The sequence below is a fragment of the Hemicordylus capensis genome, chromosome 10, assembly GCF_027244095.1.
Source record: "Hemicordylus capensis ecotype Gifberg chromosome 10, rHemCap1.1.pri, whole genome shotgun sequence".
NCBI lineage: Eukaryota > Metazoa > Chordata > Lepidosauria > Squamata > Cordylidae > Hemicordylus > Hemicordylus capensis.
Window position 1 is genome coordinate 12,489,473 of NC_069666.1, and position 22,244 is coordinate 12,511,716.

Sequence of the window (22,244 nt, forward strand, 5' to 3'; positions counted from 1 at the left end):
CTTATAAATCCCAGCCTAGCTCTAAAGTCGGCATAATGTTATGACAGTTTGTTTTTTCATTCAATAAAGCTACAAACTTTTAAATGTGCTCTTTCAGAGGAGTTCCGCAAATTATGCGTATTTGATGGCTTACCACCACTGAGACCAGAAATCCCTGGCAGGCCTCCTATCATCTATCCTCTACCTGACACATATCCTCCCCTACCAGGACCAGGACCACAAGTTGTTGTTCCGTCCCGTAGACCAGGTAAAAATTTTGGACATTTGCTTTTCCCTTGGAAAAAATGCATAACTAGTACCTAGAACATTGATGTTGGCTCTAATACTTGATTCTGGTTCTCAGAAGGTTCAAATAGTTCAACCCCCCGCCACCCTGGAGGCTTAAACTCCTCCCCTTGTGTATGAGTGCGGGGAAGTATGCAAAACCAAGAGTTGTCACTGCTTGTTCACAATCTTCTAAACCATAGTTAGAGGATAGTTTGAATTCAGTCAGAATCTGTTGAGAAATCAGAGTCTGATGACTGGGCCAGGGCACGAATCTTGATGGAATGGGTGTAGATCAGAGGCCAATTTTTTAAAAATTGAATTTTTAGCATGTATATTGCATACCTCTGCGCTAGATGATGGCAGGGGAAGTTATTTTTGTTCCTGATATGTGTTGCAGACAGATTCTTCATCACGAGGTGGCTGTAGTCCGATTCACACACTATGTCCAACACTTTTACAATGCGTGTACAGTGTACACAGGTATAGTTTTGTACACAAGTATAGATATTCACATGTGATGTTGAGCACAGGTACAGCAGTGCATTTCCTATCTGTATCATACATTTGAGGGTCCTGTACCCAGGTTCACTTTTAACATGAATGCAGGTACAGTCATTCACACAAAAACATGTACAAATGTACATACATCTGTACACTTGTACAATGATGTCTGAATAGGACTTGTGAGAACTCAAGATGTGGTAAAAAGAGTGTCTGCGAATTTTGGTTGTTGGTTTATGTTTAAGCAACTGAAGCAACTGTCTACAATAACATGATACAATATCAGTAAAGGGTACAGTCTAATTGTTAACATCTGGTATACATAGATTTTAATTAAAACAGCCATATAAAATGCATAGGATTTTAAACTTCTTTTTAATTTTGGTTTTAGATATTCAGCCAGTTAATGTCACTCACCCCAACTATTGCCAGGTATATCAAAATCTTTGCATCAATGGACGCTGTATCCCAACTCCTGGAAGTTATCGCTGTGAATGTAAGAAAGGATTTGAACTGGATCTCAGAGGGGAATGCATTGGTAGGTAGTCTTTCTGGTTTTGCATAATTTCAAAAATAACACCTTGCTGAAATATTTTTTCACCTTCCATGCCAGTATAATGCTGATCCTTATTCTTGAAGAAAGCTATGGTCTAGTTATGATTTTTTAAAAAGTGGCTCACTGACTCCTCAACACAACAGTAATTCCACAATCTTAAGAACTTTTCCCTTTATCATTTTTCTTAGCTAATTGCCTTAGAAGGCTGTGTGCTTTCTCTCTCCACCACTGAAGTACTCAACTACTATTGACTTTTAAGGGGTAGTTTTGTCCATTTTAATCTATGTTATTCACAGCAAGGAAGGGAAATTCGAAAGTGCCCTTTTCAGAGAAATTTGTCCCTGTAGATCCTATTCTGTGTGGATTATATATAGTGCTGAAAAAGAGTTCAAGGAGGGTTATTCAAAAGAAAACAAGCATGGTCAAGCCATGCTGTGGAAATTGATCTGGATAAGCCCTAAACTACTGAAGAAAATGCTGTAGCATTACATCCCAGACCTGGTGCATGGAACTTTCCAACACAAATGTTACATAACATAGAATTACATTAATGAGGGGCAGGCAGGATGCATAACACTGTGTGTTTTATTTTTCAAAAGGTTGTTTTGCATATGTAAAACAAACTTCTGAAAGAGCTCTGAATACTTGCCAAGCAGCAGCCTAATAAAACTAATACCTGTAACTTTCAGATGTTGATGAGTGTGAGAGGAGCCCTTGTATTGGCGGAGACTGTGTAAATACGCAAGGATCCTACATATGCCAGTGCCGGCCTGGATATCAAAGTACCCTTATGAGGACAGAATGCCGAGGTAGAGTATAGTTTTGTATAAATACGCAACCTACCATAGGTAGGGTTCTTGGGCTATTTGGACCCCTACAACATTCAGCTTCAATTATCATATCTGTGGTGCATTATGTACAAAAGAAAATCATTCCTGGCTGGAAAATACTGGTTTATTTTATGCTCTATAATCACTAAAGAATGAAGGGGAGCCATGCAGTAAAGGCATGGTTCTGCAGTCAAAATGATACTATCCTATTCTGTTGACTTTATGTTTGAAGCTTGGGGATGTAATTAGGGGAATCATATGTTTGGTTAAAAAAATATTGTAATAAGGACATGCAAAGGGAATGCACACATCTAGAAATCTCTGCAGGATTAAGGAGCTTTGCAAGAGAAACAAAGAATTAAAAGACAAAGTCTAGAGAAAACAAGTCTAAGCAGTACTGGCTGGGAGTGAAGGAGAGGGGTTCAGTGACGACATGCCCTTTTGCCAAAAAGCCTGAAAGGGAAACCGCCAGCATTGGATTGTTTGCTGTATGAAAGGACAGGAACCACACAAATTGTTTTACAGTACAGCATTCAGAAGATGGGCGAAGAATTTACAAATAAGAATCTTTCTCTAATTGGAAGAGTCAGAAGAGGAAAGAAAGGGATATGGCCCCAAAGTGGGTAACAGCCTCTGCATCTTTTTATGTTGCATTTTGTAACTACACTCCTTCCCCCTTCCCTCTATAGAGCAGTGGTTCCCAACCAGGGTTCCTCCAGATGTTGTTGAACTACAATTCCCAGAATCCCCAGCTACAATTTATTGTGGCTAAATTGTAAATTAGATTGTGGCTGGGGATTCTGGGAGATGTAGTTCAGCAACATCTGGAGGAACCCTAGTTGGGAACCACTGCTCTATAGAGTGTAGGTCGAGCGTTAGAACATCTTTATTCCTTGGGAAACATTTGACATAAAGACATCAGAATACCACATAAGTTGTACTGCACATTATGGAGGTGGCAGGAGAACTCAGTGTGTGCTATCTTTTTTGGCTGGAAACTCTTTAACTTCTCGCTGGGATTGCTTTTTCACTGACCTGTGCCTATTGACCCACATTTACTGTGGTCTCAGATTTTTTTTTTTTTACAAGGTGGGAATGATTTCATTTAAAGAGGATATGGTGAAATTGCCAACATGTTCACATAGGACGATCTCTTTGCTCTGTTGGTTGCTTTGGTTTTATTGAAGTTGTCATAGCTAGTGTGAGAGTTCATGTGTCACATAATTGTTCAAGTGAGCATGAGTTAGTAAAGGAATATAGTACTGATGCTGATGACTGCTAAGTTTGAGTTATGGCCAAGATGTAGAATTACACAGTCTATTGGATGCTGTTTTTTTCAGTCCACTAAAATTAAATCTCACTTATCACAACCAGAGCAGAATTTTAGCTTAGGCTTTCTTTAAGGTTTCACAGTTTAATGTGTAGATTTCAACAAACATATTCTACTGGTTTTTTTTTTTTTAAGATTAGTAGCAGGAAGAGGCATTAAATTGATGAAGACAGATATAAAAAGACAGTAACATAAAAACAGAACTTTCTTCGGGCCTCTCAACATTTGTGTAAGCCTAGCTTGCTTCTCACTTTGCAATTAAACTAGACACACATGCAAGCAAATTGAACACATTTTTTAAAATTAACGTTTCGTTGCATTTTTTTGGTATAAATCAAACACATATTTCCTCCTCCATTCCCCCACCAGATGTAGAATCAGCAGAGTGGCAGCAGAGTTCTATAATAAAAGTTATCAATGTATTCAGTCATTTTTTTACCCTGCTGTTGTTTTTAATTGTTTTTCTCTCTCGGGGGGGCGGGGGGGTTACAGAAAAGGTACAAAACTGCTTTGGGATTGGGGTGAGGTAGGTTCCTTAGCAACATCACAAATTCCAGCCTATCAGGAGTATCCGTAGCTGCTATATGTGTTGCAAAACTTGCAGAACTGCTTATTTTCAGATCTTGGCCCTGGAGAGGCAGGGTATCTTTGGATGGAACACAGTGGATGCAATTCTCAAGTTTGCCCCACTGCTTTAAAAATATTACACCTGTCTTCAGCTATTGAACAGTATGCTTTGACCTGCCTAGCACTGAGAACTAACATGGTACAGTAGTTAGAGAGTCAGACTAGGTCCTAGGAGACCCAGATTGGAATCACCACTCATGGGGATGGACCATGTACATTGCCCTGAATTCTTTAGAAGAAGGCTGGGATAAAAATGTACTAATAAAAGTACATAAATATGGTTTGATTTGATTATACTTTCCCACTCCAAGCCTTGAGACCCCTAGACAGAGACATTTTCATTCTGTTCTTTCTTTTCAGAGACCTGTAGGTGGTGACTGTAAACTACATTTTGTGACTGCCCTAACCTGTCTCACACGGTCATTATGTCTATAAAATGAGAGAGCTTTCCATATTGCTGCCTTGGGCTCCTTGGAGGAATTAAGGATATAGATATGACATATGAGTAGATTACTGTGACATAAGAAATCCACCTGACTAAGAAAAGAGCCAGCCAGGTGGATTGGGAGCCACATCATGGAGCGACTGGAAGTGACTTCAGACAGATTGTTTCTGACTGCTTGACCCCACCTATAGATCTGGTAGTGAGAACAAATATACCATCTTTAATTGGATGGTCAGACCCAAGTTCCACCTCAGCATTAAGCAGAATACAACCAGTGTTAAGAACATTATAGTGCGATTCTGTCTATTTTTATTGAGAAATAATTCTCTCTGTGTCCAGTGGGATTTACTCCCTGATAAGTGTGTTTAGGTCTGCAGCCTTAAAGTTCCATAGATGCTAGTGGAAAAGATTTGAAATGTGCTTAAATCTCTCCCCTATAAATCAACAGAATTTAAACATGCTCAACTATTGCTAGACTGTGCTTCCAAACAAAAGCTGGTTTTTACAAGGAGTCATCCGAAACAAAAAAATCTAGCAAGTTTTTTTCAAAATAGCCATTGTTGGATTTACACCTCCGTTGTCTTTTCTTTCAGATATTGATGAATGCTTGCAGAATGGCCGGATATGTAATCATGGGCGGTGCATAAACACTGATGGCAGTTTCCACTGCGTTTGCAATGCTGGCTTTCATGTGTCAGCTGATGGGAGAAACTGTGAAGGTCAGGGTTGTTTAATCCCTTATTTTAGTAGATTTCTATCCATCTGTATAGAGGTAGGGGTGTGTGTGTGTGTTCTTGCTGATCTGTCTGATTGCTGGCCAAGGATGCAACTTATAAGCATTCATAGTTCTACACAAGGCCCTTCTATGCTCTCTCCAAGCCGAGGAGACATTTTTCAGAAATTCTCTCAGTGTCACACAAATGAGAACTTTAGGAAGAGCCAAAAATAGGATATGTAGTAAACCAATGTCAGACCTGGATCCTAAGTGGACAGGTAGTCCATAGGCATCAAGAATAAGTCTGATAGTTGCTCAAAACTGTGAACAAGCATGAGCTGGAAGCTTTTATAGGGAATATCACCTTATCTGCTCTTGTCTATGGATGTAATGAGGATTCGTTGATCTGCATGTTGTTCCCTTTGTGGTGAGAGTTGCTTGGTGGCAAATAGGCTGAGTCCCTATAAGAAACGTACTACTATATAAGCCTGAGCCCCTCTAGTCCAGGATCCTGTTTCATACAGTGGCCAGATACCTTTGGGAAGCACACAAGCAAGTGATGAAAGCCTACAATTCTCCTTCCATTGCTCTCCTGCAGTTGGTAATCAGAGGCATGCTGCCTCTGAACCTAGGGGTAATAACTCTATCAATGGCTACTAGTCTTGATGGAGACTACTAGCCATTGATAGACTTGTAGCCATTAATAGAGTTGTTCTGCCAGCCTGATATTCTGCAGGTTACTGGTTCAAGATTCGTGTGGGTCTGAATCAAGGCAATCACAAGTACTGTCAATGGCAGGCAAACAATCTTATGTAACCAGTTATGGAGTCCCATTAGAGATGAGGATCAGGGAGTCCGCAATATGAATTGCTCATCTTTCTGTCTTAAACTATAGAGCTGGTAGGAGAGCTGGTTTTGTGGTCATGAACATGAGTTGTCCCTTTTCCTAATCAGGATTCACCTTTGGATGGATGACTGCATGCATGTGAGCACTGTAGGATATTCTCTTTAGGGGATGGAGCCATAGCTCAGTGGAAGCACATCTGAATGCTTCCCTGCAGAATGTCCCTGTTCAATCCCTGGCAGTTAGGAAAGACTCCTGCCTGAAACTTTGGTGTGCCACTTTGTGTAGACAGTTCTGAGCTAGATGGAACAAGGGTCTGACTTGGTATAAGGCATAGCTTCCTATGTTCCGATGAGCTTGTATCATGGGAGAAGATGTTCCTGAGAGGGCCGTTCTAGTTGCATGCAACATCTTGAACTCATGGTTTTAGTGTGCAATTAACAACATGCCGGATGGGATCCTATTGCAACATATCCTGACTTTTGAAGAACTATGTCTCTTTGAGGAAATGTAAACATAATTTGTTAACTTCATACCTCCCAGATCCTTCGCCTTTTAAAAAAAGTTATTTTATCATATTTCCCAAGGTCCTTGGAAGCCTTTCCAATTATCTGCTCATATGTTAAAAAAGAATTTGAAGCACTGGTCCTAGAAACATTTTTTGGCAGAATATTATCTCAGTGATTCAGCTCAAAGATGTAATGCCAACATTCCTGTTTGGGATAGATACACATTTTTAGAAATCATAAATTATTTTTGTCCGATTTTAGAATGTGTGAAAAGTAAATATGCAGAATCTAGAAGAGTAATTTCTATCACAGAATTTTATTGCTGGGAGGCCTTGAAGGTCTTCTAATCTAACCCTCTGCTGAGTACAGGAAATGGCTTTAGCCTCCCTGGCAATGGCTGTCCAGAGAGTTTGAAAAATTCCAGTGAAGGAGGGCCCACCAGGGCATGAAGTAGACCCTCCCACAGTCAAACAGCTCTCACCATTACGAGATTCTCCCTAATGTTTAGCCTGAATCTGTTTCCTTGTGATTTCAACCCACTGGTTCTAGTCCTGCCATTAGAAGCAATAGAGAACAAGTCTTCTTCTTCTTCTTCTTCTTCTTCTTCTTCTTCTTCTTCTTCTGTGCAGCAGCCATTCAGACATTTGAAGATGCCTGTCCTGTCTCTCTTGAGTTTTCTCTTCACCAGGCTAAATATGCCTAGCTCCTTCAACTGGACTTGGTTTCCAAACCCCTCACCATCTTGGCTGCCGCCTCCTGAATCTGTTTCTGTTTATTAATGTCCTTAAAATTCAAGGCCCAGAATTGGACCTCATGATGCCCAGTCTCCTATCAGCATGAGAGAAATGCGAATAGAATTTCATTGGAAACCAGGGAAGTCGCTCTGTGCAGCTGTGCATGGGCTGTTTTAAGTATTTGCACAAGAGCACCCTTGTGTAGTACTGCTGGGGCTACATTTTACATGGCAGCAGCCCCAGCGGTTTCCTTACACTGCTGGTCGCCTACGCATCATGTCAGCCATTATTCCAAGTCTGCTCTGACCAGCGCCAAATAGAGTGAAACTGTTACTTGTGATCTGGACACTGTGTTTTTGTTAATGCAGCCTAACATTGTGTTTGTGGGGCTTTTTTTAGCAGCAGCATCACACTGCTTGCTCATGTTCAACTTGTAGTCCATTAAGACACCTTTTCACATGTTCTGCTCACGCCTCGTCACCCTAGGACCCTTTCACATGTACTGCTACTAAGCCAGGTCTCAGCCATCCTGTACTTGTGCATTTGATTTTTCTTATGCAAATGCAGGACTTTACATTTGTCTCTGGTGAACTTCATCTTGTTGGTTTTGGCCCAGTGTTCAATCCTGTCCAGATTGGATTGAAACTTTATTCTGTCTTCTAAGGCATTAGCTTTCCCCTCCAGCTTCATGTCATCTGCAAATTTGATATGCATCCTTTACTGGTCAATGGACTGAATAAAGACGATTGATTGATATGCATCCCCTCAACTCTCTTCCTCCTTCAAGTCATTTATGAAAATATTGAAGAGCACAGGGCCAGGACAGAGTTCTTTGACATGCTGCACAATACCTGCCTTCAGGGTGACGTGGAGCCATTAATGAGTACTCATTGACTACAGTTGTTCAACCAGCTGTGAATCCAAAACAGCTGTAATATTGAAAATAGTTTTAATGTCATCATGAGCTACCATTTACTCCTTGGTAGAGAGAGACTGTTCAGGAAGCCTTGTTTCTCTTCCTTTAGCCTGGTGGGAAGGATGGTGAAAAAGTTCAGGCTGCTTTTAGGTATTGGAGTTACTTATTCATATCTCCTAGATAGATATCTGGAAAGCCATCATAGCCCTTTATTCTAACATCTTTTTTCCTCACTAAATCCTGTGTGTTAACAGTAATAAGAACCAGTGCAATACAGAAGACAATCTGCTAAAACATTTTTCATTCCATTAAGAATGCTGCCAAAATGTCTGTGAGCATATTGAATTGCATCAGCTTCTGAAGTAATTGCCTCTATTACACCATAATGGCCCAGTTTCCACACTTAAATTCAGCTGTATGCTTGCATAAAGCAACATAGTATGTAACTGAAGATGGTGGGAATCATGCGTGTATGGCTGCAAATATGATGTTCTCTGTGAATGTGATGTTTTCCCTCCCAATTAATTAATCTCTTATATCTCCTTTGGTTTTTATTTCTAAGGCTAAGCAGAAGGATGGGAAATGCTATTAGTATGGGCCCCAATCCTATGTAAATTTTCTCCAGAGTAAATCCTATTGAACCTTCTGGGTCTTACATCCAAGTAAATGTGCATAGGGACAGGAAGAATGTAGTAACTTTCATGTTTTGGTTTTATACTGGCCTAGTTAGGTTGACATCTTTTTTTCCAGCTCTTGTCATAAAAGATGTTATGAGGCTGTCCATTGCAGGGCATCATGTCTGTGACTGTCACCTATTTGATAGTTCCCAGTCACTGGTAATAGAAACTAAGTTGTCTTTGAACATGGAGGTCATGCTTCTAACTGTTACAGACAATAGCCACCAGTTCATCCTGTCCTTCACATTCTTCGAGTTTTAAAAGCCATTTAGGTTAATGGCCTTTACAAAGTGCTGACTGAGGCAATGAATTGTTTAGGTTAATTTACAAATAATGTGAATGGCTGTTTCCTTCAGAGGTAACATAAAAAGCTGCCTTATGCTGAGTCAGCCCACGGGTCCACCTAGCTCAGTATTGTCTACTCTGACTGACAGAGACTCTACAGGGTTTCAGACAGGATTCCTTGCTCAGCCCTACCTGCAGATTCCAGAAATTGAGCCTTGGACTTTCTGCGTGCAAAGCAGATGCTCTACCAGTGAGCTACAGCCCCATTCCCCAAGCTATTGCCCCACCTATAGCTGTGGGTTTTAGATGTTTAATCTCTTCCCCCATCCTGTTTTGCTAATCTAAATCTTCCATCTCAGGTTGCTGATTGATCCAGGAGCTGGTGAATGGGCAGCTGGTGAATGGGCAGAATAAAGGCATGATATAGGTGCCCGTTCCCCCTTTCCCACTGAACAAATAGCAATTTGAGGTGGGCGACTTAGATCAGGGAAGCATCTGGGGGTGGTTAAAGCGCACATTCCTAGCTTCTGTACTGTATTCCTCTCCCAATTAGCAATATACACACATACACACAACCATGGCTGCATTTAGTTTTTTAAAAAATCAGGAGATAATCACGGATTTCCCAGTTTGGCACTGAAAAACATAGATTTTACTTTAAGAGTAATTAATCACAGTCAGCTCTTGACCCCCTTTGTAGAGCAAAGATAGACTTGGCAGATGAAGTGACTGAAATGCTACACTCTCTCTGCTGCATAACTTTTAAAACAACAAGAGTACCTTAGAAGAACAGGCATTGGTAATCCTATGGTGGGACAAACTTGATAGTCTGAAGAACTTGAATTGTGAGCTATATCATCATGGCGAATGTTTATCTGTTTCTTTGCACAATGTTGTAGATATGGACGAATGCAGCATACGGAATATGTGTCTTAATGGTATGTGCATCAATGAAGATGGAAGCTTTAAGTGCATTTGCAAACCTGGTTTCCAGTTAGCTCCAGATGGACGTTACTGCAGAGGTGAGTGTCCAACTACAAATGTTATCGCTGTAATTGTGGTGAGCTATGTGATAATGAATTGTCTCTGAATTTTCCCCCTGCTTCAGAAACTCTTTTTCTAGCTAAGAAAGACATGACTGTCACAACAGCTTTCTCTTCTGCCCACCCTTGCTATGGCAGTATTGCCCCATAGCAATGTTGTCCAGCATTTGCTGTCCAGCAATAAATCCAGCATTTATTGTTTGCTGGTTATGTCATTGCACTGTCCTTTCCTTCTGTTCCATAAGGAATAGGACACTTGAAATTCCAAATCCATTTCCAAATCCATTTCCAGCAGCCTTTTGAAGGCAAACCAGAATTAGAAGCAAGGAGTAAATAAAAATCGAACCCAGTTATATACAGATTGACTTTTGAGATATTACAAATCTTCTAGCTCCAGGGATCAAGGTCAAAATAGAGAGCTTTGTTGACAATATTACAACTTTGAAATCCCACGTCTAAGCTATCTTGAATCAACTTGAGGTTCCATTGCTCAGAGAGTAGGAATGAACTTTGTCTTTCTGTCTGCCTCAGAATGAATTTGATTGCTCCTGGCAATGAGTTTACAAACTGGACCATTGTCTAGGATCTGGTCAGTAAAAAGATTTATTAACAATAGCATTAATGCAACACGCTTCAAGCCTATACATCACGCCAATCCAACATTTAGCTGGGATTGGCAACTTTATATCAAATCCCAGATTAGTGATCCCGGTTAAATGTTTTGTTGGTGTGGTGCCAGTCCAAAATTGCTGAACATTTCCATGTCCTTATGAACAGAAATTGGGAGTACACACAGTCTAGATGCATTGCGCAGGTTATGAGAACCCACCGCGTGTGTGTATTTTCATCTTTGAGTTTCATACTCCATTTCCTTTTGGATCTTGTTTTAGATTGTATGGCCTTTGGGCCATACAGAAATATGTTTGTTTACTTTTAAAGGCATGTAGTATGTATAAGACATGATTGAAGACACTACATTAAACAAAATGAGAATTGATTTGATAAAGACCAAGGGAAGCACACATTGTGACCTTAGTCATTTTACTTTGCTAAATCCTTAAAACTGTCTGACAGCCCAATCCCATGCTTATTTGGAAGTAAGTTCTACTGTGTTCAGTAGGGCTTACTCCCAGATGAGTGTGCATATAGGTTTGAAGCATTCAAATTAGAAATCACCTTGAGAGTCTCCTGTTTTCTGCTGGATCAAAGTGCTCTTTTGGCATCCCAAGTGCCACTTTGTTCAACGTGCTTATAGACAGATATCTGCTAATCACATTATGGTGTTAGGCAACAGTAGATTTTGTTGTTAATTAGCTGTTGGTACCAGCGTTTTATTAATTTCTGGATGCTAATAATGCTATATTTCAAACTCAGGTTGCAGGCTCATATATGAAGACATATCTGATAAGGAAAATGTCCGTAATAGTGTATCTTTTTCCAGTCATATACGTGTCTGGAAATTGATCCCTGTGTATGCTTCCAAACATGTATGTGGAAAATAAATACACAACTGTGGCTGTTCTCGCATTACACAAAACACGTCATGATCTGGTTATACACATCAAAATGTGTGTTTGCACAAATATGCTGCCTCACAAAGAGATCTTGAAACACATGGGACACTTACTCCTTGCTTAAATCACGCATATGACCAGCAGATTTCATTCTTCAGTTGGTTTTCAAGTCCCAGGGCCTGGTCCGAGGACAGATGATACACCCACCTTGCCAAAGCTAAGCAGGTCTAGATCAGGTCAGCATCTGGATGGGTCTTCGCCTGGGAACCCTGTGTATGCCACCTTAAGTTCCATGATGGAAAAAAGACAGGATATAAATACAGAAATAATTAATTAAAATGAAATGAAATGCCTTGTATGTCACAGGGCCAAGCCTTTCTGCTTTGAGTGGAGGTTTTCTGTTCTCTGGAGCTCTCCTCCATTCTGTTTTGAATGGAGGAGAGCTGGTCTTGTGGTAGCAAGCATGACTTGTACCCTTAGCTAAGCAGAGTCCACCCTGGTTGCATATGAAAGGGAGACTTGATATGTGAGCTCTGTAAGAGATTCCCCTCAGGGGATGGAGCCACTCTGGGAAGAGCAGAAGGTTTCAAGTTCCCTCCCTATCTTCTCCAAGATAGGGCTGAGAGAGATTCCTGCCTACAACGTTGGAGAAGCTGCTGCCAGTCTGTGAAGACAATACTGGGCTAGATAGACCAATGGTCTGACTCAGTATATGGCAGGATCCTATGTTCCTATGAGTGTGTATGGTACTCCTCATCACGCCAGCATCTGCTCTCTTCCTAGAGAAAGGGAGGGTGAAATATTGCCAATTCCATACAGTATATTACAAGTTGCCTCTATTTTTTTTTTTTAAGGAAAGCACTGGCTCACAAGCATGATATGTGGCATTTGCAATTGTACAAATTGCTGGCAGCATCAGTGAATTGCCTTAAACAACCTGCTTGTATGAGTGATGCAGTTTCTGGCACCAATTATGGCAGATGAGGCCACCAGTGACGTGATTCACGAGCAAGAACTTGACTCCCATAACTTTCACTTCCTTGAATTAGCTTAGAGTTATTTTTAAAAAAAAATTAAAACTGCTCCCTCTAAAAGTGCTTTGCATTCATAGAAAGTGGAATTTTTGGTGTTCAGTTCTATGCCTCGAGGCCAAACAGGAGAAAGTCTCCTTCCAAAAAGGTGTGCCCAGCATCAGAGAAATGTTACTTTAGTGCATCAAATGAAAAGTATTTTGAACATTTTCCAAAATGGCAAGCAGCTCCACTAATAATTCACACTGAAAGCTGGAACTGATTTTGTAGTATTTCCCTCTTTGCTCTACCTCTCAACAGTGGTAAGAAAACCTTGCTCTCAAAGTGTAAGCACGTAAATGTACCCTGGTCTGGGCATCAGGTCATTCCACTTCCATTTATTATCTACAAAGACTGGCAGCAGCTTCTGGCAGCAGTCTCTCTCAGCCCTATCTGGAGAGGCCAGGGAGGAACCTTCTGCATGCAGATGGTCTTCCCAGAGTGGCCCCATCCCTTAAGGGAAATAGCTTACAGTGCTCAGATGTAGTCTCCCTTTCAGATGCAAACCAGGTGGACCCTGCTTAGCAAAGGGGACAAGTCATGCTTGCTACCATAAGACCAGATGTGCACACTCGCCCTCCCCTCCCTCCCTCACTCTAAAACTCCTAGTCCCACTCGGGTGCTTTCCAGATTAGCCACTCAACTGCGGCAAAATGCTTCCATTCAGGCAAATCGCATTCAAAACGTAAATAGCAAAGTGCCCAGCGGGGTCGGTGAGTGGGCAGTCTTGCAAGAACTAACAACCTGAAAAAACAGCAACCTTTTTACACCAACTTTTTATCCATAAATCATAGCAATTAAATCTGAAACAAGGCATCGGAAATGTGAACGGCACCCTGCTGTCAGCGTAGGGATTGCAGTGTCACAACACAGGAAGTGTGGAAGCACACTTCAGAGATCCGCTGTGACTCCATTGCAGGGTCTAATCTGGAAAGCGCCTAGGTAGAAGCACCTACTAAAATACTGAGAGCCTTCAAACACTTAACAAGGTTTAAGAAAGGAGGGAGATAATTACTCTGCCTGCCCCAGACAGGGCAAGAAGCAACAGTTTTTTTGAAACTATAGAACCTTAGGGGTTGACTGACTTATTACTGGCTCTTGGATCTTGACCTGTGTTAATAATAGCTGCCATGCAGTTTCTACAAAGCAGTCCCACAGTTCTGCATAAACAGAGTCCCTGTGGGGCTTGACAACAGACTGGATCTGCTAAATGGAGGGAAAACTGCCCCATGTGAAACACAATACAATTGCTTTTTATCTCTCCCTCCCTGTCTCTCACAGTGTTTTTGCATATGAACCATTGATTTCTGGATTAGTATCCTTCTGGGATTGTGCAAGGGAAAATGTATCCTTTGTAATGGTGGATGTTCCAGTTCAGGAACTGTCTTCCCGCTCAGGGAATAGCACAGTTTCATCTGAATTATGCTTTTGTTCTGAATGTTTGATAGGATGAGCTAATGTTTCAAAATGAGTAATAATACATTGAATGAATATTCCCTCCCTCACTTTATTTGGATATACTCTGAATAAGTTGTGTAGAATAGGCACCTCTTAGCCTAAGTATGAGTTGCTTCTTGTTCATTTCTGATGAAACCTTTTATGTTCTTTGGCAGACATTGATGAGTGTGAAACACCTGGAATATGCATGAATGGACGTTGTGTAAATATGGAAGGTTCTTTCCGATGCGATTGCCTCCCTGGCCTTGCTGTGGGACTGGATGGACGCGTGTGTGTTGGTAAGATGAGCTCATGGTGCTGACAGGTACAATTTGGTGCTGGATTAGATACCTTGAAGATGAACATGCTGTGCTTCTATAACCCAAATGCCTGCACAGATAGAAAACTGTTATGGATGGGTCCCAGAGTATGTTTTGAAGTCACAACATGCAGCAACTTTGTTGAAGCTTACCAAATCTGGGTCTGGCCAATGACTGAGAAGGAGATCACCTGGAAACCCTATGAAAGAATGGCAGGATATCCATGAAACGAAAAAGCATATTCTGGTTTTGATTCTCCATGAGAAGGGAGCTTCATAACCATGAGGGAATAATCAAGCATGTCCTCTTGTGCTCAACCTTTGAACCTGTTACATGGATAGAAATTGTCATGCCAGTACCCTTGGTTGAGCTTAGACCTAGTTTCATGCATTAATTTTATACCCTGCCATCAATATGGTTTTAGAACCTTAGAGAGCTAATGTGGTATAGTGGTTAAAGTGTTGCACTAGGACTGGGGAGACCTGAGTATAGATCTTTGTTTAGCCATATGGGGACAACTGGCTGAACCATATGAATCATCCAGAGTCACTGGGTTACTCTGGGCCAGTAAATTATCAGCCTGACCCCACCTCACAGGGTTGTTGTGATGTATGCCATGTACACCACTTTGAGCTCCTTGGAGGAAGAGCAGGATATAAATGTAGAAATAAATAAATAAAATCCAATACATTTAGGGGTGTAGAGGCTAAAGCAGTCTCTTGAACATGTCCTGGGAAAGAATAGGAAGTTAAGGTTTGACTTCAAAAGAGCATCCCATTGACTTCAAAAGAGTAGTAGGTTTTTAAATCATTATTCATCATGTTGTTGCCACATTGGTCCCAGAATACATGAAGATGACTGCTACAGTCCGATACAAACACAAGACTCCCGTTTCTGGTTACAGCAAATGAAGTTCAACCAGTATTTTCCCATGGCCAACAGTGGGGGATTCCCACTTGCATGCATGGGGCTGCTATGCTGAATCCCACTCACTTATATATATTAGGCCATGTTTACTTGTTTTTTTAATTTGTGACTATTGCTTATTGTTTTAAGTGATGTAGGAATTCATGAGAAGAAAAGGTTTATTTGTGAAACAGTCCATCACAAATGTTCTTATTTGGAAAGAAAGCCATGACAGTTTGCCACTTTTAAGGCGCAGTATATCTGTATCAAATGAATGTACATTAGCAGATAGCAGCCAAGTGAAACTGGCTTCTCTCTGCATTTAAACATTTTAGCCTTTGACAGGCTTGCAAAGTGCAGAAACATAATTGTTTTATTAAGCAGAGTGTGAAGTGTTCAGAGAGGGAAACACCAACAGCTAAATCAAATCATTTTTGACAGCCTTTTCACTCATTCTGCAGCTGGGATTATCCAGAACTGGTTACTTTTTATTTAATTTCATTCATTCATTCAATTAAATCAATCAATCAATCAATCAATGTATATACCACCCTTTTTGAAGTAGCTCAGGGTGGTTTACATTAAAATCAAAAACACAATTTAAAATCAAGAAACATTTAAACCAGGTTAAATCTCATTCAAATTAAGGTTAAAACTAGATATCATTAAAAGCCAGGCTGAAGGGTCTTCAAGGCTCTCCTGTTAGTGTTCGTATTAGGTTAGTTAGGTTAGTATCAGCGTTCCTAGGTTTGGATTAATATTTTTCAAGACTCCTTGGGTATAGGAAGGGGAAATAAAAAGACTACTTGCCTGGAAGTGACGATAGTTTTTTTACAGATCAGCAGCTAAAAGGAAAAGGTGAGATTACAGGAGCCTATAAAATACTATGCATTAGTCCCGTGGGCTTGAAAAATCCCTGGTGTCTGGTCATCCATGTGTCTAAAGATTTGATGATGACTGCTAAAGATATTGCAATAAAACTGCCTTGTTGCTTGCCAGATTACTACTCTGGGTTTATCATCCTATGCACAGTTGCTATTTAACTCAGGCTTAAAACTATGGCGCAAAACATCCTTAGGATCACGCTGTAAGAGCTACAGACCTCTGTGATCTAAAGGGAAAGGGTATTCATGGTGGATTATGTAGTGTGGAGCTGCACAATTGCGTCCCTCCAGCAGTTGTTGAACTATAACTTCCATCTTCCCCAGCCACAGTGGTCAGTAGTTAGGGATGGTGAGGGCTGTAGTTCAACAACTCTGGTATAGATGAAGTTGTGCAGCCCTGATATAGCAGTTTGACGAATAGCTGTTTTACTCAGAGAAATACTCTTGCTCAGGTTTGGCAACCATTGTTGACACAATATAGGAGAGGATGGGGAGCGATTCCTCTTCAGATACTGTCTGTGTCTTCTTGGGTGGGAGGGAGACTTTCTCCCTTTCTGAGCAATGTTTCTCTACAGTCTTTAAAACCGACCCTTTAGTCTGTGGTGGTTGGTTGCTGCTTCTTTCTCCGTTTTGCATGACACTATTCTTGTTGCATGTTTCTGACAGAAATCTGATGGGTGAATTTTAATCTCATTTAGATACACATATGCGAAGCACATGCTATGGTGAATACAGGAGAGGTCAATGTGTTAAACCATTATCGGGAGCAGTTACTAAATCAGAATGTTGTTGTGCCAGCACGGACTATGCATTTGGGGAACCTTGCAGGCCTTGTCCTGCACAAAGCTCAGGTATGGTATGATTTGTCCAACGCGAATTTGTATTGTCCGTGTGCACTTTAAAAGATGTTCAGGATTGCTGTAAGAGGCCTCATTAAGCAAAGGAGGAGGTTTGTCAGCCTTTCTCCTGAATCATGCCGGACACAATGGTGGAACCATTCTTCTCCAGTAACAGTACATCTGAATTTTTGTCTTTCTCCCTCAGTGTGGGAGGGTGTCCCTTTAGGATGGGTTTTGCAGTCTAGTTGCTCTAAATAGACAGGGCAGAGTGCAAATCAGAGGTAGTCACATGTGAACCAGGAGCAGGCACCTACCAGTTGCAGTACTATCTAGCTCCTGAAAACAGGGCTTTAGAAGAGCTCCACCATTTATATATTTAATTCTCTAAGGTGTACCCATGGCTAATCCCATGCGTGGCAGCTCTCGTGAGAGTTCAGAGAGCTGCCGGATAGGCTAGCTACCGGGACGGATGGGAGGGGAAAAAATTGCGGCAGCGGCTGGCCGAGGGTGGGTGAGGTGGACGGCTCCGAGAAAACAGCTACGGCGGAAGGAGAGGATGGGGGAAGAAGGAGGCGGCAACAGGCGGGCGGGGGGGAGGAGGTGGCAACACGCGGGCAGGGGAAAAGGGAGGTGGCAGTGGGTGGGCAGGGCAAGAGTGGGGCAGGCAGGGGAAGAACGAGGTGGCAACGGTTAGGCGGAGGAAGAATGAGGTGGCAGTGAGCGGGCAACAAAAAGGCGACAGCAGAGGCAGGCGACAGGAGAAAAACTAGAGGCGCAGATCTGCACTTGGCCCAGCTAGTTTGGTCCTATTTCTCAATCTTTTCTCTCTCATTTTGTTCCCTTAACAAACAAACAAACCCAGTCTTCTTTACCTTATCTTTTTGTTCTGCTGCCCTATCTTCTTGCTCTTTACTCTCTCCCTCTCCTCAACCATGGAGCATTATGACCGGACCGTTTCTTTATCAGAAGACCACTTGCTCTCATCAAGCAGAGAAAGGGATCGCGCTAGAATGCACATACGATCTTCCATCATGACCGAAAAGTCTAGGAAGTGAAGACATGTTCTGAGCAGACCTGTGGTCCCTAGCCTAGATTCAGATTTGGCCAGATTTTGACGTACTTTGCTCTTTATATTTTTTGGTTTCACCTTGGAATTCACATGATGCCTACAATTTGGCACTCTCTTGATACTACACTTTCCAAACTTGGGGCCTGATCTTTCCCTGTATTCTGGAGAGAAATTCCAACTCACTAAGTGTTTCAAAAGTGAAGGGGGCTGAAAGTTTGCTCTACCATCACACGTTACATTAGGCCAGATCTTTAAGGTTTCCATTTTTTTTTAGAGGCACAAAATGAGCTGAGTGTTTTTCTGACAAATAATTGACACCCAAGTCCACTTTGCAAGTTGCAATCTAACTTGCAAGTTATGGATACTTTTTTTGTTTGTTTTAAAGAATTGGAAACTCAGTTCAGATTGTGGTAAAAAAAACCCCCAAAAAACCTGGAGTCTCTCTTTGCCAAATCTTCCATCAAAACAATATTCTGGAATGTCTAGCCCAGAAATTGGCTCAGTGTTTTTTTAGGAAAAGCTACCTCGAGAAGGTTGTACATTTTTGACCTTTATTTTAACTGGCAGTTTGAAGAAAGAGACAGAGCAACAAAATTATTTGAAACAAATTAAGCTGGCTTTAGCTGATGTGCAGGCCTAAAGAGGAATTGTTGTTCAGTGTTTCACTGTATGCCACGTTAGTTCCAATCGCAGCAGCAAGACTGGAAAGTTATCGAAGCAGGAAAAGGCTTTTCCAGCAACGTCTGTTGCTATCGGCTCTCCCTCTGTAACTGCACAGTAGAGCTAAGACATTTTGTAAATGTAAATGGCCCAATGCCATTGACTTCTGTTTTGTATTTGAATTAATTTAACAGAACATTTACACATGTGGAAGCAATTTCTTCGGGGCTATTTTGCGCACCTCTCCTATTGTTAAAGATGCCAGCTTGTGGAGGGTAAAATATAGGACAGCTTTTGACTTGGAGGTTGGGGGCAGAGAGGAGTGACTTTCTTCAGGAAATGCAGAGTGTACGGACGTGCAGCTTCCAGGAGAGAGTTTTATTCGAACATGTTGGGTTGAGAATCCCCGTCCTCTCCAGTCCTAAAGTGCTGCGCTTAACACGTCTGCTCCGATTAGTAAGACCGTGAGTCATCATCCTCATACATGCAAATCATTCTCCGCTTATATGGAGGCAGCTGCTTAGTTTCAGACAGGGTTACCAGTTCCAGCCTCAGATGAAGCTTGTGTCATTATAGAAGTTGGGTTGTTGCCAGTGGTCGTAACACCACTGGTTTCCCCACCTCCATTGCTCCAGTCCATCTACCTGACCTGCTCTTTCTGTGTTCTCAGCATGAATCCTCTTGAAGTTCCATGGCAGGTGGGGGGGTGGGACCAGAAGAGGATGTAACTTGTGGGCACTGGAATGGGGAAAGTGTCATCTGATTAGATTACCAGTAGCAACATAGCTTTTATTCCACCACCACCACCACCCGCTCCCAAGTGCAGGCGGAACAAAGCTTAAGTATACCTTACTGCACTTGAACATATCTTTCCCCATGTCTTGGGGCAAGGACTGGTCTCCCTCTCCACCCTCTCTTTGCTTATGTTACATTGATGGTAACAATGATAAGTAAAGATGACAACGACAATGCTTTTAATACTATAATAGAAACTCTTCCCAGACTTAGATCTAATGGAACCCCTTGGAACCCCGACTAACTGGGCAAAGAGGCACCTTTTACCATGGTGATTCTCTTTATCTAGCAGAGGGAGAGTAACTGGCCCTATCCACACCCAGCACAGTACTTCCAATGACTGTTGCTGGTGTTTATCTTATATTTCTTTTTAGAATGTGAGCCCTTTGGGGACAGGGTTCCATCTTATTTGTTTGTTGTTTCTCTGTGTAAACCACCCTGAGCCATTTTTGGAAGGGCGGTATAGAAATTGAATTAATAATAATAATAATGAACCCAAGGGTGGTTCACAAGATGATTACTAGGGTAGGAGTTTCATTGTGTGAATTCCCAGAGTAAAATCACATGCAGGTTCAGATTTGGCCAGATTTTGACATACTTTGCTCTTTATATTTTTGGTTTCACCTTGGAATTTGGTTTTCACCTAGGAGGAGATGCCTCCTACCCTAGTTCAGGAGCTGTTAGTGCTTCTGATTTGTGATCATCGGTGAGTGTTAAAAACAGCCAGAAGCAGGGATCTTGATCATATGCTAAGCCCAAGCTGGGGGTGAAATCTGGGTACAGCATGCTCATCCTACCCAGCTGAGGCTTAGCACAGAATCAAGATCCCTGCCTCCAGCCTTGCTTTATAGTCACAAATCAGGAGTTTACACAGCTGCCTAACCTGGGTAAGGTGTCCTACCCAAGTTCATGAGATCATGAGAACGTCCCTCTAGTGGCATATGAATGGTACTTGTATGTTTCATTCTTTGGTGGTGATTCTGATCAGAAAATGGTGTGGGGGTGAGGATTAGAACCTCTCTACCCCAGCACCAGTAAGGAGTGGCTATTGGGGAATAGTGGAATGAGTTTAAATCCCCTTGGCAGCACCACAGATGACTGGGCAGGCCCAGTGAGGCAGTGTAAGTGGCTACTGGGCAACCTGAAGAGTTTGGGAGTGGGAGCCAGAGTGGTAAATCTGCATAGGTTTACACAATAAATATCCATCATGTCCACAGTATCCACAGTAAATATCCATCATGATCCATGACTCTGATGTTCCATGGATTCATTGTACAGTGGGTTATCACAGGCTCTGAGACCTCTTGGTTATAAGTTCGACCTCCTTGACATACTTAACATGATGAAATTTTAAGAATATTTTAGGAAGAGTTGTGTTCTCCTGGAGCTTTGTAATATTATTTTGAAGAAACTAAATTACACTAAGTATTAAAAGACAAATTGATTCCCTTTGTTTGTTTATTTATTTATTAGATGAGTACCATGCTCTTTGTAGCAGTGGCCCAGGCATCACAGCAGCAGGAACTGGTAAGATAGTGTCATCCAAATTTAAACCAGTGGGCATTGCAAGGAATATTCTGGGAAGTGGACTGTATAAATCATTTTACTTAATGCTTTGAAAAGGCCAAAAATTAATCATGAGCTTTGCGGTTCCTGTAGACATCAATGAATGTGCATTGGATCCTGACATATGTCCCAATGGAATCTGTGAAAACCTGCGTGGAACGTACAAATGCATTTGTAATGCTGGGTATGAAGTTGACTCGACTGGAAAAAACTGCATAGGTATGAAGTTTTCTATATCCCTATCTAACACATTCCCAGATGGTGCTTCATTGTTCCCTATTAGTTTCTTCATCCTAGTGTTTCTGATTTGTCTGCCTTGTTTCCTCTTGACCTTCTGATTTCCTTCCCGTCCTTCTAATCCTGTCTAGTGTTTCTTCCTGTTAGTAGACTGCCAGATCCTAATTTAATCACCATATCTGGGCAGGGGAAGGATTTTTTCCTCACAGGTAAAATAGGCTAGATATGTTGCCTTGAGCTCCATGTTGGAAGAAATTTGGGTTGAACTGTAATAAAATAAATACATAAGTAAAATTTCTCCTGGGCATGTGGTGGACTGACCTGGAGTGGAGAAGCAAACTGGCATTTTGTGAAAAACATGATGGACACTATGGATAGGTGTGCTATGAAAAGTGAACCAGTTGATTAACGGCCCCCATTTTGCTGCACTATATTTACGGGCTTTGCCTCCCACATCAAGATAGACACCCCAGTCCAACTAAAGAGATCAGTCTCTGTAAGCAGGCGAACACATGTGTATCAGCTGCTAGATCAGAAACAGTAGATTAAACTGGATACTTGTTAAAATGTGCATCCAAATCCATTGCTTTCAGGAGGAGGTGCACATGGATACCTCCGCTCCATAATGTAAATGAGGATGCACAGCTCATTGGAAGCAATGTGGGATG

At 41.6% G+C, this 22,244-nt stretch overlaps 1 protein-coding gene across 5 annotated transcripts in view; it reads left to right on the forward strand.

The window, feature by feature from the left end:
* The window catches only part of FBN1 (fibrillin 1), a 216,762-nt gene that overhangs the window by 102,093 nt on the left and 92,425 nt on the right, over positions 1–22,244 (forward strand). For all 5 annotated transcript variants that reach the window (XR_008311392.1, XM_053271937.1, XM_053271938.1 and 2 more), the window contains exons 11-19: positions 98–247; positions 1,160–1,306; positions 2,014–2,133; positions 5,150–5,275; positions 10,136–10,258; positions 14,477–14,599; positions 17,109–17,261; positions 21,247–21,300; positions 21,433–21,558. Coding sequence is in view for 4 of the 5 variants with exons in the window: in XM_053271937.1 (XP_053127912.1) it covers positions 98–247; positions 1,160–1,306; positions 2,014–2,133; positions 5,150–5,275; positions 10,136–10,258; positions 14,477–14,599; positions 17,109–17,261; positions 21,247–21,300; positions 21,433–21,558 (1,122 nt within the window). In the remaining variant the exon portion in view is untranslated. The remainder of the gene's footprint in view (positions 1–97; positions 248–1,159; positions 1,307–2,013; positions 2,134–5,149; positions 5,276–10,135; positions 10,259–14,476; positions 14,600–17,108; positions 17,262–21,246; positions 21,301–21,432; positions 21,559–22,244) is intronic.